This window comes from Lampris incognitus, chromosome 19, assembly GCF_029633865.1.
Source record: "Lampris incognitus isolate fLamInc1 chromosome 19, fLamInc1.hap2, whole genome shotgun sequence".
In the NCBI taxonomy this organism is placed as follows: domain Eukaryota; kingdom Metazoa; phylum Chordata; class Actinopteri; order Lampriformes; family Lampridae; genus Lampris; species Lampris incognitus.
This window is the reverse complement of record NC_079229.1, coordinates 8,697,023-8,716,542: the sequence shown is the minus strand read 5'-3', so window position 1 is coordinate 8,716,542 and position 19,520 is coordinate 8,697,023. Positions and strand designations below refer to the sequence as shown.

Below are 19,520 nucleotides of genomic sequence, written 5' to 3'. Positions count from 1 at the left end.
TTGTCACCATGCATGTAGATCATGACGTAATTCAAGTCACCAGCTTCAGTTTGGGTATCTGGGCTCTCTACGCGTAAAGTCGTTTGATGAGGATATTGTTGTTTAGTTTTGTTTTTTTTTGTCTTGTATTGTTGTGTATTTTTGTTTTTTTTTTCAACATGACCACCGTTGAACTTACCTTTACAACGGCATCTTACAGCTCAGCTGAACAGGAGTGTCAGACACGTTTCAACAAATCCAAATTGAACCCAGTTACTTAAACCGTGCCTTTAGAAGTGAGTGAATGAGGATTTATTTCCTACATGTAAACAGACAGGATATAACATACAGATAAGCCATTGCCAGTAATCTGAAGTGCTCGACAAAGCCACGCATCAAACTCGGCGAACAAATCTTCATATACATCAGATTATTTCTTACATGTTGGAAAAGGAGTAGGAGGAAGTATACGCTTATTGTTTCCTACCCCTTCTCACCTACTCTTAAGTTAATTCAGCTACTATACGTTACAAAAATAAAATAAAAAATCTATATATTAGAACAAAGAGTATGACAATAGGAAAACACAATACTGTGTGGAGGATGTAAAGGAGGAAGGAGACGACGCCGCTTCTCCTTTTGACCACACGGCTGTGTTTGTGGTTGTTTATTTCCTCCACCACCTTTTAAGTGAACTGTTTACAATAACGGAACCCCAGCCTCGTATCCACCCACAAGTTAACACCGCCCACTGTCTTAAAGGGACCGTCTCTGGTCCGCTCTACGTCCTCCTGGTGAAACTCCTCAGGTGAAAAGAAGCGGCTGGCGACTCCACATGTATCGGAGGAGACATGTGGTAGTCTGTAGCCCCCCCCCCCCCCGGATCGGCAGAGGGGGCGGAGCAACGACAGGGACAGCTCGGAAGAGAGGGGCGATTGGCCGGATACAACTGTGGGGGGGCGCGGGGGGGGGTCAGACGTGGTAAAATAAGTGAACAATACAGAGTGTGCAATGATTTATGATCCAGAACGTGACTTCCTTTTCTCGTGACTGCGGTGCTTCTTGCCAGCTTTGCCCGCACATACGTCATGTGAGGTTTCCAGCAGACTCTGTGGTCTAGTATCACACATGGAAATGCATTTTGCTGTGCTCTTTCTAGCCGGGCATTGTCTATCACTACTGAAACCGGTTATTTTCTTGCCCGGTGCGGGATTCGATACGGGGTGTACTGCGCCACAAGACGACGTCGCTGACCGCTCGGCTAAAGGGTCAGACCCGTTAGCTAGGGGGCTAACGTGCCTTATTAGTAGTTTACACTACTTTCACTTCGGTATTTGTTAAGTGATTTCCAAACAACATGAACTTTGTTTTGGCCAAATTTAAGGATCATTTGTTTTTCTCAACCCACTGTTTTAATTATTTTGATTTCTATTGTGGTCAACTCCAAAACCTGAAGTGAAAGTGAAAATGAAAGTGAATGTTAAAAGTTATAACCCGAGTTTGTCAAAAAAATGATCAAAGGTCCGTGACATTGCTGATCTACTTCCTGGTTCGACCTGCAGGAATGGGCAGCCATAGATAGCAGTAACCATCCACAAACTACCTGGCCAGCTCAACAGCAAAGTGACAGATGGTGGGAAATCGTGCACACTGTCTAAATGAGGAACTTGAGTTTTTGCTGATGTGGAAAGAACATGTGTAAGGGTTGTGTACAGTTGCCTCATTAGACATCACTGTAAAGGTCTATCCAGCGGTGGTCTCACGTCCAAAATCTCCAAAAGGAAGGCTGTTCTGACCCCAGCTAGGTGTTATACATTACTGTACTGAATACATGCTCTTTTGTATATTAACTGGATTCTCTTCCAGGTGAGAGATGCAAAAAAAAACACCAAAAAAAAACAAAACCTCAACTTAGAACAAGATTCCTTCCTGCTCTCTATAACTGCATGAGAACCGAAGACTTTCTCCCCCACTTTTTATTAATCAGAATATGTACAATTCAAATAATACAACGTACAAACAATGAACAGATGTACAATAATACAATGAACAGCAGGATGCAAAGAAAACAAAGCATACTCCAAAAGGACAAAACAAAAAGAAAAAGCAAAGGTTGTGTAAAAGGAAGTAGTATTAGCAGGGGGGTTCAGCACAGTATTTTCAGGAAGACAAAATAGTTTCACAAATGTTTCTAGTTTTGATGGCTTTACTGTGTTTACTAAATTTGAGAGTATCTAAATATTGGTCAAAAATGGCTTTGAAGATAAAGAAGTTGGGTTTACGGGCAGAAGATTTGCTGGTATGGATATGATATTTACCAAGAATTAGAAGAAGATAAATCATATGTAAAAATTTGACATTACCGAGGTCATCTTTAGTTACTCCGAATGAGACATGCTCAGTTTTCACATTGAAGTTAATGATTTCCCTATGTACAGAGTTATTAACATCAGTCCAGAAGACACCGCTATATGTACATTCCCAGAAAAAATGAGTTAAAGATTCATCCTCATTTCTACAAAAGCTACAGCTAACATCAGCATCAATCCTATATCTAGAAAAGTAGGTCTTACCAGGGTAGCAACGGTGCATTAATTTGAATGACACCTCCTTAACTTTCTTAGTTAACAAGTATTTTTTTGAGAGAAGCCATGAACATTTCCACAGAATGTTGTCAAATATGTTATTCCAAAAGAAAACAGCAGAGGAAGTAGTAACTGCTTCCCAAAGAATAATATCCCTTATGCGCTGGTTAGTAGCTTTGACACTTAGTATAGGACATTCAGCATCCATATAAATGTTAACAGGAAGGAATCACACAAACATCTCCTTTGGGCGCAGTTGATAATAACATGTTGGCTGCAGAAGGGATTGCACCAAACACAACAGCATAATCCTTCGGATTGACAGGAAAATTATACATGTTAAGGAATTTTTCATATGTGAGTAGATGGCCTGCTGAGTTGAATAGTTGACTCACTAAAAGTATACCTCTGTCAAACCACCTCTTATTGAATAGGGTCTTATTCTTAAAACACATGTCAGTATTGTTCCATATAACATATTTATGAGGAGGAAAGTTATGCTTATACATTAATGACCAGCTTAAGAGCACGTGCTTATGAAAAGTTGAAAGTTTCAGTGGAATCTTGGAAATATCATAGTTGCATCTTAACAAAAAGGGTAGACCACCAACAGAATTAAAAACATAGGATGGTATAACATTCCAGACTGAGGATGGATTCTTGAGAATCCAGTTTATCTTAAAGGTCACATTTAAAGTAGAGAAATCCAATGCGTTGATACCACCAGATGGTATCATGGTTTATTCATCAACACACTCTTTCTTATTAGGCGAGGTTTCTTCTTCCAAATAAAATTAAATAAAAGTTTGTCTATTTTACTACAGTAATCCTTGGGTACATCCATCGCTTGGGCATTATAAATAAGTCTAGATAAACCCTCCACCTTTGTTAGTGTAAACTACTAATAAGACACGTTAGCCCCTAGCTAACGGGTCTCGCCCTTTAGCCGAACGGTTAGTGACGTTGCCTTGTGGTGCAGTACACCCTGTATCGAATCCCGCACCGGGCGAAAAAATAACCGGTTGCATTAGTAAAGATCTTCCGGAAATGGATAAATTCCTGTGAAGCCAGAGATTGAATCTCTACTCTATTGTTCTGAGCAAAGGATGAAAAAGTTCTAGTGCTCTGAGGTTCTGGTCTCTCTCTATGATTACACGTCGATATTGGACTATGTTTTTCACCGGTATGTTTTGTAATCTTTCATTATCACATGTCTTAATGGGAAGTAGTTCACATTTTGTTACCCATTAAAAAGAGACCAGGAACTTTGGAGAAGACGTTAATTGCATCAATAGATTTTCTAATTTGGCCCTTATTTTTTAATAATAATGTTTGGTTCATCAGCTAATTGGCATAGTGTAACCGGTTATTTTCTTGCCCGGTGCGGGATTCCATACGAGATGTACTGCACCACAAGGCGACACCGCTAACCGCTCGGCTAAAGGGTCACACCCGTTGGCTATGGGCTAACGTGTCTTATTAGTAGTTTACAATAGGTTTATCAGCAATGGATATACTCATGACACCACTGTTTTTAATGTGAATCGAGAGACTTTGCATAGCAAGCAGAAAGAGATATGGTGAACCCGGACAACCCCGACGAAGACCTCTATTAATGCTAAATCTTTAGAAGTGATAATTTAATGGAACAATTGCTATTTTTATAGAGGAAGACTACAGGACTGCCCACGCTTTGTTATGACGTTAGGTGTTACAGTGCTGCCCTCTACTGGTTGGTTTAGGCACTGTTAATTTCACAAGCTAAGAGTTCGTTTTGTTTGGCTCGTTATGAAGCAGCAAGCAGTGCGTGTGAAACGCGGTCTGCTTTCCTTCGTTTGAGCCTTGGAGTAGCTATGTCTGTGAGTATCAGCACTTACATGTTAGATCTGAAACTTAATTTTGTAAGTTAAGCTACATAGTACTAGAAGACGTTTTTTGTCGCTAGCTAACCTATTATAACACTTAGGGTGTTATTAGAAGGAAAACTCAAACCGTTCTCATTTCTCAGTCGGCACGTTTATTTTTTTAGTCGCCAGAACACCCTTCTTCCTCTCTCTCTCTCTCTCTCACGTCATCTCACTCTCCTTGACCCGTTCTAGCTCCCCCTACCGGCTGGTGGTAAGACTGCCACATTTAACATTTAAGTCTCAACTATTAATTCGGTCAATAGAACAAGCTATATTCCCCCAATGAAACCTGGGCTATCCTGTGCTTAACTGTCCTTACAAATTATATCTCTTACGCTATTGTAACGTACACGACTAAGTAGAGACGTTAGCCCTTAGCTAACGAGTTGGACCTTTTAGTCGACTGGTTAACGTTGTCGCCCATGGTGTGGGAGATCCGAGTTCGCTGCCCGGCTGTGACGCTCCACCCCCCCACCCCCGCCACACTGTTTTAGCTAACTCAGAAGCTCATTCAAGCTGACAGCTCCCTAGCTAGCATCTGACTAATTGACATATGTTCTCACGTTTGCTAAGTTCTTATGCTAGTTTTATTGTTTGGCTATCTCTATCTGGATAACTAAAGAAATGAATGTTATTGTTAATTGTTACATGTTATATTTCGTGCTAAAAAGCAATTTCATGTAAGCTGTATGTGTTTAGTAATCTATACCCCTTTGTTTGTATTTTCAGTTTTACAATGTTGAAACCAGTGAAGCCACACTCTGTTGAAGACGGGTTTGTTGAAGATTCTTTTTGTTGGCTATCTGCCCAGCCTTGCTCAGACGCAGTTGCGAGGACAAAATAAAGACCGTGAGTAAAATAATATCATAACCAATATGCACGGTAGCAAAAACTATGAAACTAAAAAAAAATTAAATTTTTTTAAAAAAAAGGCTACGGTTATGTGTAAAATATAAATGGTCCAGTCTCCCTAGAGGATCTTGTCCTTGCTGATTGAGGAGTTAAATTCGCACGCAGAAATTTGCCACCAATGAGGAACGGTTTGGGTTTTGGACCATCAGTCATTTTGTTGGAGTAGGTCAGACTTCTGTTTCAGCGCTCCATGTCTCATCAGAGAAACTCAGTGTCCTTCATCCCCATTGCCCAGCGATGAGGAGTTAAAAAAAATCCTAGTTAGACGTCCAGAGAAAGCAAGTTGTCTCAGGATGGCAGGACGAGTATATAATCAGGATCACAATCTGGACCTTAATGGAGAGAGAGTGCAGAAAGAGAACAGGCTCATTGTTTCATTCCTCATTTACTTCAAACTTCTGGTATCGGCTAAGCACAACATCATGTCACCAATGAAAGCTTTGGCTATTAACCGCATAGGCAATCTTTTGATGTGTGCAATATAAGTGTAGAAAGAAAGATTGTGTCTGCCCGTGTTGATGGTTCATACTTTCATAGTCAAGCTCCTCGATGGTACTGTTTTGGGGACAGATGTAAGTCGTCTTCCTCTTGACACTGTGACGTAGGTGCATGGCAAGTCCCTGGCCCCTTCTCTTAAAATGGCGGACCAGATCATCCAAGGACTTAAAAATCTTGTCCTTCACACCTGGCGTTGCCTAACAAAGAAGATTACTTGTATACAAGATGAAATAGAAAAAGAAGCACTTTAAAGAGTAAGTAAGCACATGTATCAGTCTATCTCCACCTAATCACATTCAGAAAAAGGATTAAAAAAGGGGTGTAGGTGTGGAGAACAGTGATGGAGGTGTCCATGTATAAAGGATATAAGGTGGTGTAGATGTGGAGGAGGGTGATTGAGGTGTAGATGCGGAGGACAGTGATGGAGGTGTCCATGTATAAAGGATGTAAAGGGATGTAGATGTGCAGGACAGTGATGGAAGTGTCCATGTATAAAGCATATAAAGGGGTGTAGGTGTAGACGACAGCGATGGAGGTGTCCATGTATAAAGGATGTAAAGGGATGTAGATGTGCAGGACAGTGATGGAAGTGTCCATGTATAAAGGATATAAAGGGATGTAGATGTGGAGGACAGTGATGGAAGTGTCCATGTATAAAGGATATAAAGGGATGTAGATGTGGAGGACAGTGATGGAAGTGTCCATGTATAAAGGATATAAGGTGGTGTAGATGTGGAGGAGAGTGATGGAGGTGTAGATGTGGAGGACAGTGATGGAGGTGTCCATGTATAAAAGACATAAAGGGGTGTAGATGTAGAGGACAATGACAGGGGTGTCCATGTATAAAGGATATAAAGGGGTGTAGATGTAGAAGACAGTGATGGAGGTGTGGGTTAAACTGAAGGTGTTGTAGCAGAACATCTCGCCCCAGCTTCTCTCACATCCAGCCAGGGAGTTTGGTTGGCTAACGTGTCGCCTTTCTACTCGCCCCGTGTTTTATGGATGTAAAGCACTGGGCGCCATGTTTGTCGTCTATATCACATGGGTCTCAACACCTTTCATTTCCCCATACGACATAATGGTGTATTTGGAGGCGGCTGATGGTCAGCACAGAATCTGTCCCTCAAAGCGGCGGCGTGATGGGTCCCATGTGTTGGTTAATTTATCCTAACCTTGTGGTCAAGAGCACCCAAGGCAAGACTGAGTTTTTAAGTGGACACCGATATCCCATGTCGCATAGCTGACACACATGGACTCACATGCATTAGAAAGATTAGATAGGACCCGTGCGTGTGTGGTACCTGTATGGTGATGTGTCCAGTTTGGGTGCGAAGCAGTCTGTAGGTATATACTGTCTTCTGTTTACTGAGGAAATAATGCAATATTACTATGTATGATATATTACTGTATGTTACATCGTACAGTAAAGCAGAGGGCCACTGGGTTAACCTCAGTTAGACGTAACAGCTATAAATCCTAGCGTAAAAAGGAGAAGAAATAATATATCGTGTTTACAATTTAAAGCCATTATCCTTATATCATCCATCCATCCATTATCCGGACTGCTTATCCTGCTCTCAGGGATGCTGGAGCCTAATCCAGCAGTTATTGGGCGGCAGGCGGGGAGACACCCTGGACAGGCCGCCAGGCCATCACACAGGGCCCACACACACACACACACACACACACACACACACACACACACACACACACACACACACATTCATACTTAGAGACAATTTAGTACAGCTGATTCACGTGATCTACATGTCTTTGGACTGTGGGAGGAAACCGGAGCCCCCGGAGGAAACCCACGCAGACACGGGGAGAACATGCAAACTCCACACAGAGGACGACCCGGGACGACCCCCAAGGTTGGACTACCCCGGGGCTCGAACCCAGGGCCTTCTTGCTGTGAGGCGACCACTGCACCACCGTGCGTATCCTTATAACACCACTAATAAGACTAACACTAACGCCACGAGCACAACTAATACTGATAAAACATTACAAACAAAAGGACAGGTTCACTATTTTATGAACCCAGACCTTCTTAGTACAGTGTCAGACGTCATGCAAAAAAATTTCACTGATCACTTCATTATTGCACTTGTGACTTTGCCAGATCTTCTCACTGGGCTTCCAAATAGCCCTGTGGCCGGTAGGGGCTACCATTTTATAACATGTGCGATAGCTGGGCGTCATCATCAATTCAAATTTAATCTACCAACCGCGTGTAAAAAAAAACTAACTAAGACATGTAAGTATTGTATCGACTAGAATATGTCTGGAAAGTAAAGCCTTTTCTCTCCGCACCTATTCTGCAGAGGCGGGTGCATGCACTGGCTTGACTACTGCAGTGTGCTGCTTTCAGCATCACCCAAAACAATAACAGGACATGTCAAGGGAGGCGCAGGGGAGCTAAATTCTTAGAATAACAAAGCTCTTGTGCAACGTTGCTTACGTAATCGCAGTTACAAGGCGATAAAAGCCTTACATTATTTGAATTACATTTACTCAGCTAGTGTCTTCATCCTTCATCATCGAGTTGGGCCCGCTCAACGTTTCTTGTCATTCTGCTCGACATTGCTTTTATATTTTCTTCACCCTGTTTTATAAAGGTGTGCCTTTTTCATGCTGTTTGTCTAATTTATCTATTCATTCATTAATTTTCTCTATCTTCTATCTAATTTCCTCTGTTGTCATTGCCTCTTTTTTTTTTACACTTTTACTTCATTTACAGGACATCGCTTTGTAATGTACAAAATGTGCAATAATAACCTATTGATAAAGTTTGGTTGATGGATTTATGATATAGTCTCTCCTTTCCGAAACCGGGAAACTGTCAGTACAGTCATGTGTTATCTTCATTTATTTTATGCTTATTCAGATTTTTTTTTTTTTTTTTGAACAGGAGGAAACTCCATTGCGAGCTGGTGCAACCTTTTGCCGTTGATGCAGTATTTTCAGACCGTGTGTGAAGTTCCACAGGTGGCAGAGCAGGGACGTCTGTGGCCCTGGGGTCGACACCAGACTGGCACGGCTTTATCATTGAAAACATCCTCGTGTAGGTGCAAAATACAGCCGTTTTAACTTGACAGAATGCAGGGTTGGCAACTACTTTTTTAACCCAACATATACACTACCGTTCAAAAGTTTGGGATCACCCAAACAATTTTGTGTTTTCCATGAAAAGTCACACTTATTCACCACCATATGTTGTGAAATGAATAGAAAATAGAGTCAAGACATTGACAAGGTTAGAAATAATGATTTGTATTTGAAATAAGATTTTTTTTACATCAAACTTTGCTTTCGTCAAAGAATCCTCCATTTGCAGCAATTACAGCATTGCAGACCTTTGGCATTCTAGCTGTTAATTTGTTGAGGTAATCTGGAGAAATTGCACCCCACACTTCCAGAAGCAGCTCCCACAAGTTGGATTGGTTGGATGGGCACTTCTTTGAGCAGATTGAGTTTCTGGAGCATCACATTTGTGGGGTCAATTAAACGCTCAAAATGGCCAGAAAAAGAGAACTTTCATCTGAAACTCGACAGTCTATTCTTGTTCTTAGAAATGAAGGCTATTCCATGCGAGAAATTGCTAAGAAATTGAAGATTTCCTACACCGGTGTGTACTACTCCCTTCAGAGGACAGCACAAACAGGCTCTAACCAGAGTAGAAAAAGAAGTGGGAGGCCGCGTTGCACAACTGAGCAAGAAGATAAGTACATTAGAGTCTCTAGTTTGAGAAACAGACGCCTCACAGGTCCCCAACTGGCATCTTCATTAAATAGTACCTGTTAGAGCCTGTTTGTGCTGTCCTCTGAAGGGAGTAGTACACACCGGTGTAGGAAATCTTCAATTTCTTAGCAATTTCTCGCATGGAATAGCCTTCATTTCTAAGAACAAGAATAGACTGTCGAGTTTCAGATGAAAGTTCTCTTTTTCTGGCCATTTTGAGCGTTTAATTGACCCCACAAATGTGATGCTCCAGAAACTCAATCTGCTCAAAGAAGTGCCCATCCAACCAATCCAACTTGTGGGAGCTGCTTCTGGAAGTGTGGGGTGCAATTTCTCCAGATTACCTCAACAAATTAACAGCTAGAATGCCAAAGGTCTGCAATGCTGTAATTGCTGCAAATGGAGGATTCTTTGACGAAAGCAAAGTTTGATGTAAAAAAAATCTTATTTCAAATACAAATCATTATTTCTAACCTTGTCAATGTCTTGACTCTATTTTCTATTCATTTCACAACATATGGTGGTGAATAAGTGTGACTTTTCATGGAAAACACAAAATTGTTTGGGTGATCCCAAACTTTTGAACGGTAGTGTATATGTGACTGTACTGTGAGCTTCCCCTTTTCGTAAAGGAAATATCGTGTATTTTTCAAAGGTTACACAGTCCCCCAATCAGACTGTGTATTGATATTCATGTTGATTATTGGACAAAATGGAAAGTTTCTCAATGCCGAAGCAATCAGGGAAGTTGTTGTCTGTACGATTCTAAATTGTCCCTGACAACTTTTTTAATGAGGTCTGAATGCAAAAATGATTAACTAATCCTTTGATATAATTAATATTACTACCATAATTAATAGATGTTATATTTAATATAATTTCTATTGATACATTCTTTATTGTCCCGCATAAGAACATTTGTTGCCACAGTCTTTACATTAAAAACAAGTATACCTCCATATATATCCATACAACCACACATCAGTACACATATATAGTACTACTGCCTGCTGCATGGGACAGAATACAAACAATAATACCCAGCCTGCAGTCATTAAAATGTCTTCATCAAAATTCAGCATGACAGATTCAAATCACCCCCCCCCCTCCCAAAAAAGAGATTGAGCTAGAGAGTGGACTCACTAGACACAGAGGCACATGGCTCCCAGGATGGTCTCACTGTCTCTGACGAGGTAGGCTCCATCCTTGGCCTTCTCACCGAGCAGCTGTTCACACTGCGCCTTGCTGATCGCCCCGTGGTGGTACAGTGGCAACGCTGACATGCTGACTACCTGAGCAGTGGGCTGTACACATTCACACTCAGTCTCCCTTTTTAAAAAGAAAAAAAAAGAAGAAGAAGATCAAAACACGTTGTGGTGGGTAGATCAGTGGTGCTGATCTCTGTGTATCGCTCTAGTTCGTCGCCCGTGATGTGAGTGTTAAGGTTTCTGTTACCCTCCCTTTTTAAGCCGGAGCTCATCTGCAGGAGAGAAGGGGAAGTGGCGGAGAGGGGTTTGTGTGTGCGTGTGCACGTGTGAAAAAAAAATTAGGTGGTCGATGATGATGATGATGATGATGATGGTGGTGGTGGTGGTGGGGGGTGTTGGGGCTGGACCGAAAAATGATCTGTGAGTTGACTGAGTGACTACAACCCCCTGCTGAACGTGTGCTTGCGCTGGAGCAGGAATTAAAAAAAAAAAAAAGAAAGAAGAAGAAGAAGGGACAAACGTCACGCCAGGGTCTTTGCTGGCGGTAGTAGTCTGCGAGGGGTGTGATTATTATCACAGGCGGACGCCGTTTCGCTTCAGAGCCAATCAGGAGGGTGCGAAAGGTATCGCGATTCTAATTGGCCGCTGGGGTTGCTAAGCAACGCGACGCGGAAGTAAACGGGGCGGAATCCGCGGTCCGCCGCGGAGGCTCGATGACCCTACTAGGGAAGGTCGGAAAAGTCGATGGTGTCGTCGCCTGAATAGTTTGCAAATAAGATTTATTCCTCTGACGGAAGCAGCGGGCTGCCCTCCCACAACCGGGCCGGGGTTAAATTCGACACCCAGGGCGCTAATGTCAGCGACGGAGGTGGGAAATGTCAGCCTGCCTTAAGTTTGCAAACGCCTTTGTTTAGACGTGGTTATTAACGTGTGGGTAAGATGGGTTTTTTTTTTCTTTTTTTGGTTAGGCTTATTTTAAGTGTAAATGTTTGGGATCTCGTCATCGATCAACAAGTTCTGTTTCTCCGTAGACGAGGGAAAAGTCAGCGGCGTCTCTGAAGTGCTGGTGGGGGTTCCGACTGTCCTCTCCCCGGCGTTCATCGTCTCCACCCTGCGCGTCACCGTCCGGGTCTGCGTCAAGGTGCTGCCTGGTTGTCAATCGTCAGGCCTGTAAATCCTCTCATCCTAACAAATGATATATTGTCGCGAATTCGGGGGACAACGCAACCACAGGAAGTGCCGCGGCCGGGAAGCGAACCCGTATCGCCCGCACCGCAGGAGGCATCGCTGACCGCTAGACTAAAGGGTGAGACCCGCCAGCTAGCGGCCAGCGTGTCTACTTATCCATGCACGTTACAGTATTTATTCCCTCACTAGACAGACAAACGCCAATACAAAGGTTTTCCAGTGATGAGCAGCCAAGCTGCAGACGGGAGAGGCTGCTGTTACACTTGTGTGGATGCTTGTTATTAAAAGTATATTCCTCGTCGATTTTTTTTTATTCTATGTGTATTTCCTCATATATTTATGCCTTTCTCCCCTAGACACAACCCACAATTAACCACACACACGCACGCACGCACGCACACACGCACACCCGGGGTCAACCCCAACTCACCTGCCCTCCCCTTGTATTTTGCCCAAAAAATGCCCCTACCTGCACACGCACATACAACGTCATGACCCGTATTGTCACCAGGGTTTGAATTGTTTGTATTTACCATTTTAGCAAATACCCTTTTAGTTCTTTCTGTTTGTTTTTTACATTTTGCGTGTATATTTTATGTATCTTTCATTTATTTGTTCTTATTTAAAATACAAGGCATTATATTTTTATGCACAAAAACTGCTGTATTAGACTGGAATGCAGTTTTGACTGATGGGTGGTGCGCCCACCACAAAGCTTTCTTTGGGTGTTTGTGAATGTGTGTGTGCAGTAATTTTCATGTATGCATGGACATTGTCTGAAGCTGACGTGCAACAGGTAAATGCTTATTAATTGCATTGATCCACTTTTTTCCATAGGTGGTCCGGGAGTATGAGAGGGCTGTTATCTTCCGATTGGGCCGGCTCATTAGAGGGAAGGCCAAAGGACCTGGTATGATCAACCAAGTCAGGTCAAATTTATCAATAAAGTGCTTTTGACACAATGTGGCATAATGAAGAACAAGCACGAAACTGTCCAGACCCACGGCTCACCTGTACTGCACATGTAGGTGCAGTAAGGCAGTGTTCAATGAGAAAGGGGGCAACAGCAGACATCTCTCTCAGCTCATCCATGAGTCACTTGACCACAATTTGCCATGCATAGACCACAGCGGCAGTTGCAGTTGGGCATGTGTCATCCCTGCTAAACATCCTAACTAAATATCCCTCTAAGGTCATCCATGAGTGCGTGAGTGAGTGACCAAAATTTGTCACACTTAGCCCATGGCGACAGTTGCGGGCACACCATGGGAAAAACAAAGGACAAATACAAATAAGAACAAGACACCTCCCAGTCTTTTTCTTTTTGGTTCTTTAATTAGTAATTACTATAGGAGCCATTCACAAGGGAAATGTAGGCCTAAATATGATGGAGGGTTAACACGTTTAAACTGGGTTTAGCCTCCTTTCTTCTTAATCCTTTGTTATCTTGTTATGCTGAAATACATCTTTATGACATAAATTTATAGCATTTTCAGAGTACTATAATGTTAATGTAAAAAAAAATGAGGACATATTCTTTGTTTTGTTCATATTTTTCCATTATTTTTTGTTTTTAATCAGTGAATGTTTGCTGATTACCGAATAGATGTCATGGTTTATCCACTATTGTCTTAACGACTGTATTACAATTGCATCTTAAATAAAAAAATCTGTTTTTTTAAATTACAGATGTTATTACTTTTTGCTTAATATAGTCTAAACAACAATCTGTTTATGTCCTGTGCCTTTATGCCGTGCAGACCACCAACACAAATTCAGAGTATGTGTAAACTTAATTGGTGCTCCATAGAAAACTTGAACTTTAAACGAGACATAGATATTGACATTTTTTGCTATTTTAGTGTTTGTTGTTTTGTTGTTTGTCATGACTTGTTTCTAATTCTACAGGTATGATCTGGGTCATCCCATGGTTGGACGTCATCCAGAAAGTAGATCTAAGAACAGTCTACTTTGACCTCCCACCACAAGAGGTCAGTAGTTGCAATTCCAGTAGTAGATCCATCCATCCATCCATTGTCTTAAACACTTATCCTGCTGTCAGGGTCGCGGGGATGCTGGAGCCTATTCCAGCAGTCATTGGGCCGGGTGGTGGGGAGACACCCTGGGCAGGCAGCCAGGCCATCACAGGACTGACACACACACACACACACACACACACACACACACACACACACACACACACACACGCATTCATTCCTAGGGACAATTTAGTACCGCCAATTCAGCTGACTTATATCAGCTCTTAAAATACATGACTCTCGTGGTTCCCAACCTTAGGGGTCAGGCACCCTGGCCAAAAGGTTATGAGATGAGTCTGGAGGTTACTGAGATTATAGAGGGAATGTAGGAGAGTATATATTGAAATTATCTATTGTGTTTGTGATCTTTATTGATTCAAATTTTTTGTGTGAAATAATGAACATTTGCAGCCCTGGAATTCCATCTTGTATCGAGAAAGTGAAACTATCTGATAAAGAGATTAAACATCATTATTCTGTGCATTTATTTACAAGGGGTTGAAGGTTGGCCTCCCTTAATTTTGGGGAGCTTCTAAAAATGTTGAGAGGCGTTGGTATACACCATGTTGATATTATCATAGACTACATTCACAATGGGGCAGCACGGTGGCGCAGTGGTTAGCACAGTCACCTCACAGCAAGAAGGTCCCGGGTTTGAGCCTTAGGGTAGTCCAACCTTGGGGGTCGTCCCGGGTCGTCCTCTGTGTGGCGTTTGCATGTTCTCCCTGAGTCTGCGTGGGTTTCCTCCGGGTGCTCCGGTTTCCTCCCACAGTCCAAAGACATGTAGGTCAGGTGAATCGACCATACTTACTAAATTGGCCCTAGGTGTTAATGTGTGTGTGTTTGTGTGTATGTGTGTGTGTGGGCCCTGTGATGACCTGGCAGCCTGTCCAGGGTGTCTCCCCACCTGGTGCCCAGTGACTGCTGGGATAGGCTCCAGCATCCCCGCGACCCTCAGAGTAAGTGGTTTGGATAATGGATGGATGGACATTCACACTGGAGACCTCAATGCTCAGTTTGGATTTTTGCTCAGATCCAATTTTGTCTCTCTGTTCACTCTTATTTTCATCCTGACGCATGTCTGATATCAGTGCGAACAGATCTTCATCCTGAAATGACCCACCTACATGAGTCATGCACATGCAAATTATCACCGGCATTGGTTTCAAACACTGGTATAATGTGATGTGTGCCGCTGACTTAGCTTGAATAAAGTTGTCTCCTCAAATAGGTGTTAAGTCAGTGACTTTTGGTCTTTCCACTCATTGCTGTCTGATGAAACCACTGAATTTTACAGTTCATCTTCTAATTTAGACTGATGGCGGCACGGCAGGGATCTGCCAGGTTATATGGCTACCTTTTTGAAATGCAACTGATCTGGAGCCGCCAATGACAGCGGGAAAAATGGGATCTGAATACATGTGTTTCCGTGAGTTTTTCTGTTTTCATACGGCCTTAAAATTCTTATCGGTCATATTTGATGAAAAAAGTTAAAATGAACTGAAAGTAAGATGGTGTCTAACAACACCAAACTATTATGCTTAGTAATGATAGTCAAATTATTTATATTCAATTTTGCACCAGCTGTGTATTTTTTCAAATTTGTACTGTATTTACAGTGTCGTTAGGAGCAAGTAATTCATTAAGTAATCCATAAGAGTTTTTCTATTCATTTTCTATGATTAAATATATATATATATATATATATATATATATATATATATATATATATACACACACACACACACACACACACACACACACACACGCAAACACACATCACTCATGTAAGTGCTGTAAATAACTAAATCTAGACTTTAACTAAATTCATATCAAGACTCTTTGCGATAAGCGACATCAGAGTCTTACAAAGCCCATAAAGTCACATAACCTTCACCCTCGAGGAGTCACAAAAGATATTTCTAAGTGAACAAATGCATAAACTTTGAAAACTGTCTTAAACTGGTGTTACTAAACCGGTGTCATCTCAGACAAATTGTGTTGATGACTACAAAAACGGAGACCCTTTGCTGTTAAGAGGTGACTTTGTGGGGGGGACAGGGTCTCGTGAGATTTATAATTCTGATAACTGAGCCTGATAACTGATAATGTTGCAGAGGTGGGCCAGGTCCCCCAACATATTACAAAATAATTCTACGGGTAAAACTTCTGCATCATGGGAAAACTTACCAACCAGTCTTTAAAGGAATTATATACGCGTGTTTCTTTTCGACAAAAGAACTGAATTGATGAGGTGCTGTGGGCTAGCTCTTTATACGCTTCTTGTGTGATGCGTCATCGTAACTCTCCTTTTCTGCCTCCCCAGGTGGTGACTGCCGACTGGGTGCCATTGAAGGTGGACGCGGTGGTGTTTTATCGGGTGGTGGACCCATCTCTCTGGGTGACCAGGGTGGCGGATGGGCCGCTGGCCACACACACGCTGGCAGCGACCACGCTGAGAGCCACACTGGGAGCACACACGCTCGTGGACATACTGGCACAGAGGAAGGACGTGGCACAGAAGATAGAGGTGGGTGACTTACTCATGTCACTCGGCTCAGGTGTTGATCATGTGGATCTATAAGGGGATTCGACAGGGCCTCCCTATAATTGACAGAAACCCCAGAAGTGGATGGTCCAATGCGAAGCTTTGGGGGCTTCGCAGTCGACTTCAGCAGTACTGTAATCAACGATGGCAGCAGTGATGAATGGTAGGAAAGCCACAACAAGTCACAGGATGCAAGCACAGAGAACCATGGAAGTCTGTTAGCTGGACTAGTCGCCAAAGCTGTGATTTTTTTTTGTTGGCTGGCTTGCCTATTGCCAATTGCTTTCAGTGAAAGGGGAGGCCTGACCAAGTTCAACAAGAGATAAGTTTTTTTCTTTTCTCCCCATTTGTATCCGGCCCATTACCCCACTCTTCCAAGCCGTCCCGGTCGCTGCTCCACCCCCTCTGCCGATCCGGGGAGGGCTGCAGACTACCACATGCCTCCTCCGATACATGGGGAGTCGCCAGCTGCTTCTTTTCACCTGACAGTGAGGCGTTTCACCAGGGAGACGTAGCGTGTGGGAGGATCACGCTATTCCCCCCCAGTTCCCACTCCCTCCCAAACAGGCGCCCTGACCGACCAGAGGAGGCGCTAGTGCAGCGACCAGGACACATACCCCCATCCGGCTTCCCTAACAAGAGATCAATTTGACCAACTTGCAAGATTCCTCTTTAACATGACAGAAAAGTCTTTTCGTGCTTCCTTAACATGAAAAAGTTAACATGTCGATGAAGAGATAACGTTATAAAGAACAACGGAGATGGAAACTTTTCATTTCTCCGATGGCTAATAATCCTCTTGCACCCTCTGTTCTTCTCGTGAATGTTTTTGACAAAGTATTCTTGTCACACCCTCACACAGGGTTGTTGAGGATTCACTAAAAATCAGCTTAATGAAATATACCTGATATCATGGGAGAGTGTCTTCATTCTTTTTTTCTTCCTCTCTTTCTTATTACAGCAGTTGCCATCCATTTCCAGGTATTTTACCGCCATTTTTTTAGTCCATATCTACACTCCATTACCCCTATATTCTTTTGTCTGGGTCTGTTTTGTTAAATAGGCTATTAGTGTCAAGCTCTTGTCACTGGAATTCATCATCTGTTAGAAAGTTATGCTCTCTCTCTCTCTCTCTCTCTCTCTCTCTCTCTCTCTCTCTCTCTCTCTCTCTCTCTCTCTCTCTCTCTCTCTCTCTCTCTCTCTCTCTCTCTCTCTCTCTCTCTCTCTCTCTCATGCTTTGCATCTCATAATAGCATGTCCAACTGACTCTTCCTCGCATCTTCATTTTGGGGTGTGGAGCCATTTCATCTGCCCTGAGTTAATTAGACTAACTCAGGACAGCTCCACAGCCCTCTTTCTCACTGAGTCTAAATGAGTTTATCAAAATAAAAGGGAAAAACATTATATGATATATAACAGTAAATGGGCGAAAATGGTATAGTTAAAAAATATAGAATACAAAAAATATTCAAAATACAGGCGTCCTGGTGGCGCAGTGGTTAGTGCAGTCGTCTCACAGCAAGAAGGTCCTGGGTTTGAGCCCCGGGGTAATCCAACCTTGGGGGTTGTCCTGGGTCATCCTGTGTGGAGTTTGCATGTTCTCCCCGTGTCTGCATGGGTTTCCTCCGGGTGCTCCGGTTTCCTCCCACAGTCCAAAGACATGTAGGTCAGGTCACCTGCCACCCAGTGACTGCTGGGATAGGCTCCAGCAACCCCAGTTGGGATAAGCGGCTTGGATAATGGATGGATGGATGGATGGATGAAAATACAGAAGCAGTTGGAACAAAGCAGCATACTGTGCACAACTGCAGTGACTTTTTGGTGCAGGCAAAGCAAAGTAAATACTTGTTTGTTTCGAGTAATTGCAGACAAGTTGTTCTGTAACATCTTTATGAACTTAGGTTATGCATTTGAACATGTGAGGTCGTTCCACAGGAGGTTGTGTATGCTGCATCCAGGCAGTGGGGCGCTCAGGTGGAGAGGGTGGAGCTGAAACACCTGGCCCTCCCCCCGGGTCTGCAGCGCTGCATGGCCTCAGAGGCTGAGGCAGTTAGGGAGGCAAGGGCCAAGGTATACACACACACACACACACACACACACACACACACACACACACACATACATACACACATGCTTGCACATTCACAAAAAGCAAATACAGTTGTACTGTGCAAACACATGCCTGAAACTGATTCATCTGTTTGACAAAGTCGGTTTATAAGTACCCTCGTCTGATATGGAAAGGAACTAATGATCATCTGTGTTTGTGTGTCTCAGCTGATAGTAGCAGAGGGGGAAGGGAGAGTGTCTAATGTCTATAAGGAGGTGCCTGGAGGGCTGTCTCCTGTGGCTCTCCAGCTGCGCCTCCTGCAGTCTCTGTCCTCCGTGGTCTCGGACACCACGACCACCGTCATCCTCCCCTGGCCCCAGAATCTCCTGCAGACCTTCATCGCCAAACACTCGCATGTCTCACATTCCGCCTGAGTTGTGTGGAGGAGACAGAAGATGGAGCAAAGTTGCCCACTGGGGACCGGGGTTCGCGCCCCGGTCTCGTCAGATCCGACTACAGCCGGACTCGATGAAGCAGCAATCATTGGCAGGGCTGTCTTCGGGAGGGGGGCGGAGTCGGCTTGTGTTCGTCACGTGAATGCATCTCTGTGTGTGTGGGGAAAAAGCAGTGGTTCGGCCTGGAGGCGCCTTGTCACCAAAGTGGGGAGGCGACTCCTTCAAGACTGCCGGCCAGAGAGATGCAGTTGGCAAACGCATGCAGTACGAGGGTGGGTGTTTGAATTAAAATAGGGATCGATTGGCCACTAAATTGGGGGGAAAAATCAGAAATACATTTATAGAAAAGAAGAAAAGAAAAAAAAAAGAAGATGGAGCAAAACACCAAGAAATCTACCTTCGTCACC

At 43.2% G+C, this 19,520-nt stretch overlaps 2 protein-coding genes across 2 annotated transcripts; one reads left to right on the top strand and one right to left on the bottom strand.

Moving 5' to 3' along the window:
* Positions 1 to 5,637: 5,637 nt before the first annotated feature.
* Positions 5,638 to 11,024, bottom strand: si:ch73-264p11.1 (uncharacterized protein LOC100000923 homolog). Its single transcript, XM_056299822.1, has 4 exons — positions 10,769 to 11,024; positions 7,183 to 7,246; positions 5,913 to 6,078; positions 5,638 to 5,715 (listed from the first exon to the last, which is right to left on the bottom strand). The coding sequence occupies exons 1-4, from the start codon at positions 10,906 to 10,908 to the stop codon at positions 5,672 to 5,674; spliced, it is 414 nt and encodes a 137-aa protein (XP_056155797.1). The 5' UTR covers positions 10,909 to 11,024; the 3' UTR covers positions 5,638 to 5,671.
* Positions 11,025 to 11,818: 794 nt separating this feature from the next.
* On the top strand, positions 11,819 to 19,092 carry zgc:112408 (uncharacterized protein LOC550260 homolog). Its single transcript, XM_056299884.1, has 6 exons — positions 11,819 to 11,974; positions 12,859 to 12,931; positions 13,930 to 14,012; positions 16,387 to 16,590; positions 18,544 to 18,678; positions 18,886 to 19,092. Exons 1-6 carry the CDS (start codon positions 11,819 to 11,821, stop codon positions 19,090 to 19,092), a joined length of 858 nt encoding a protein of 285 aa, XP_056155859.1.
* Positions 19,093 to 19,520: the final 428 nt, after the last annotated feature.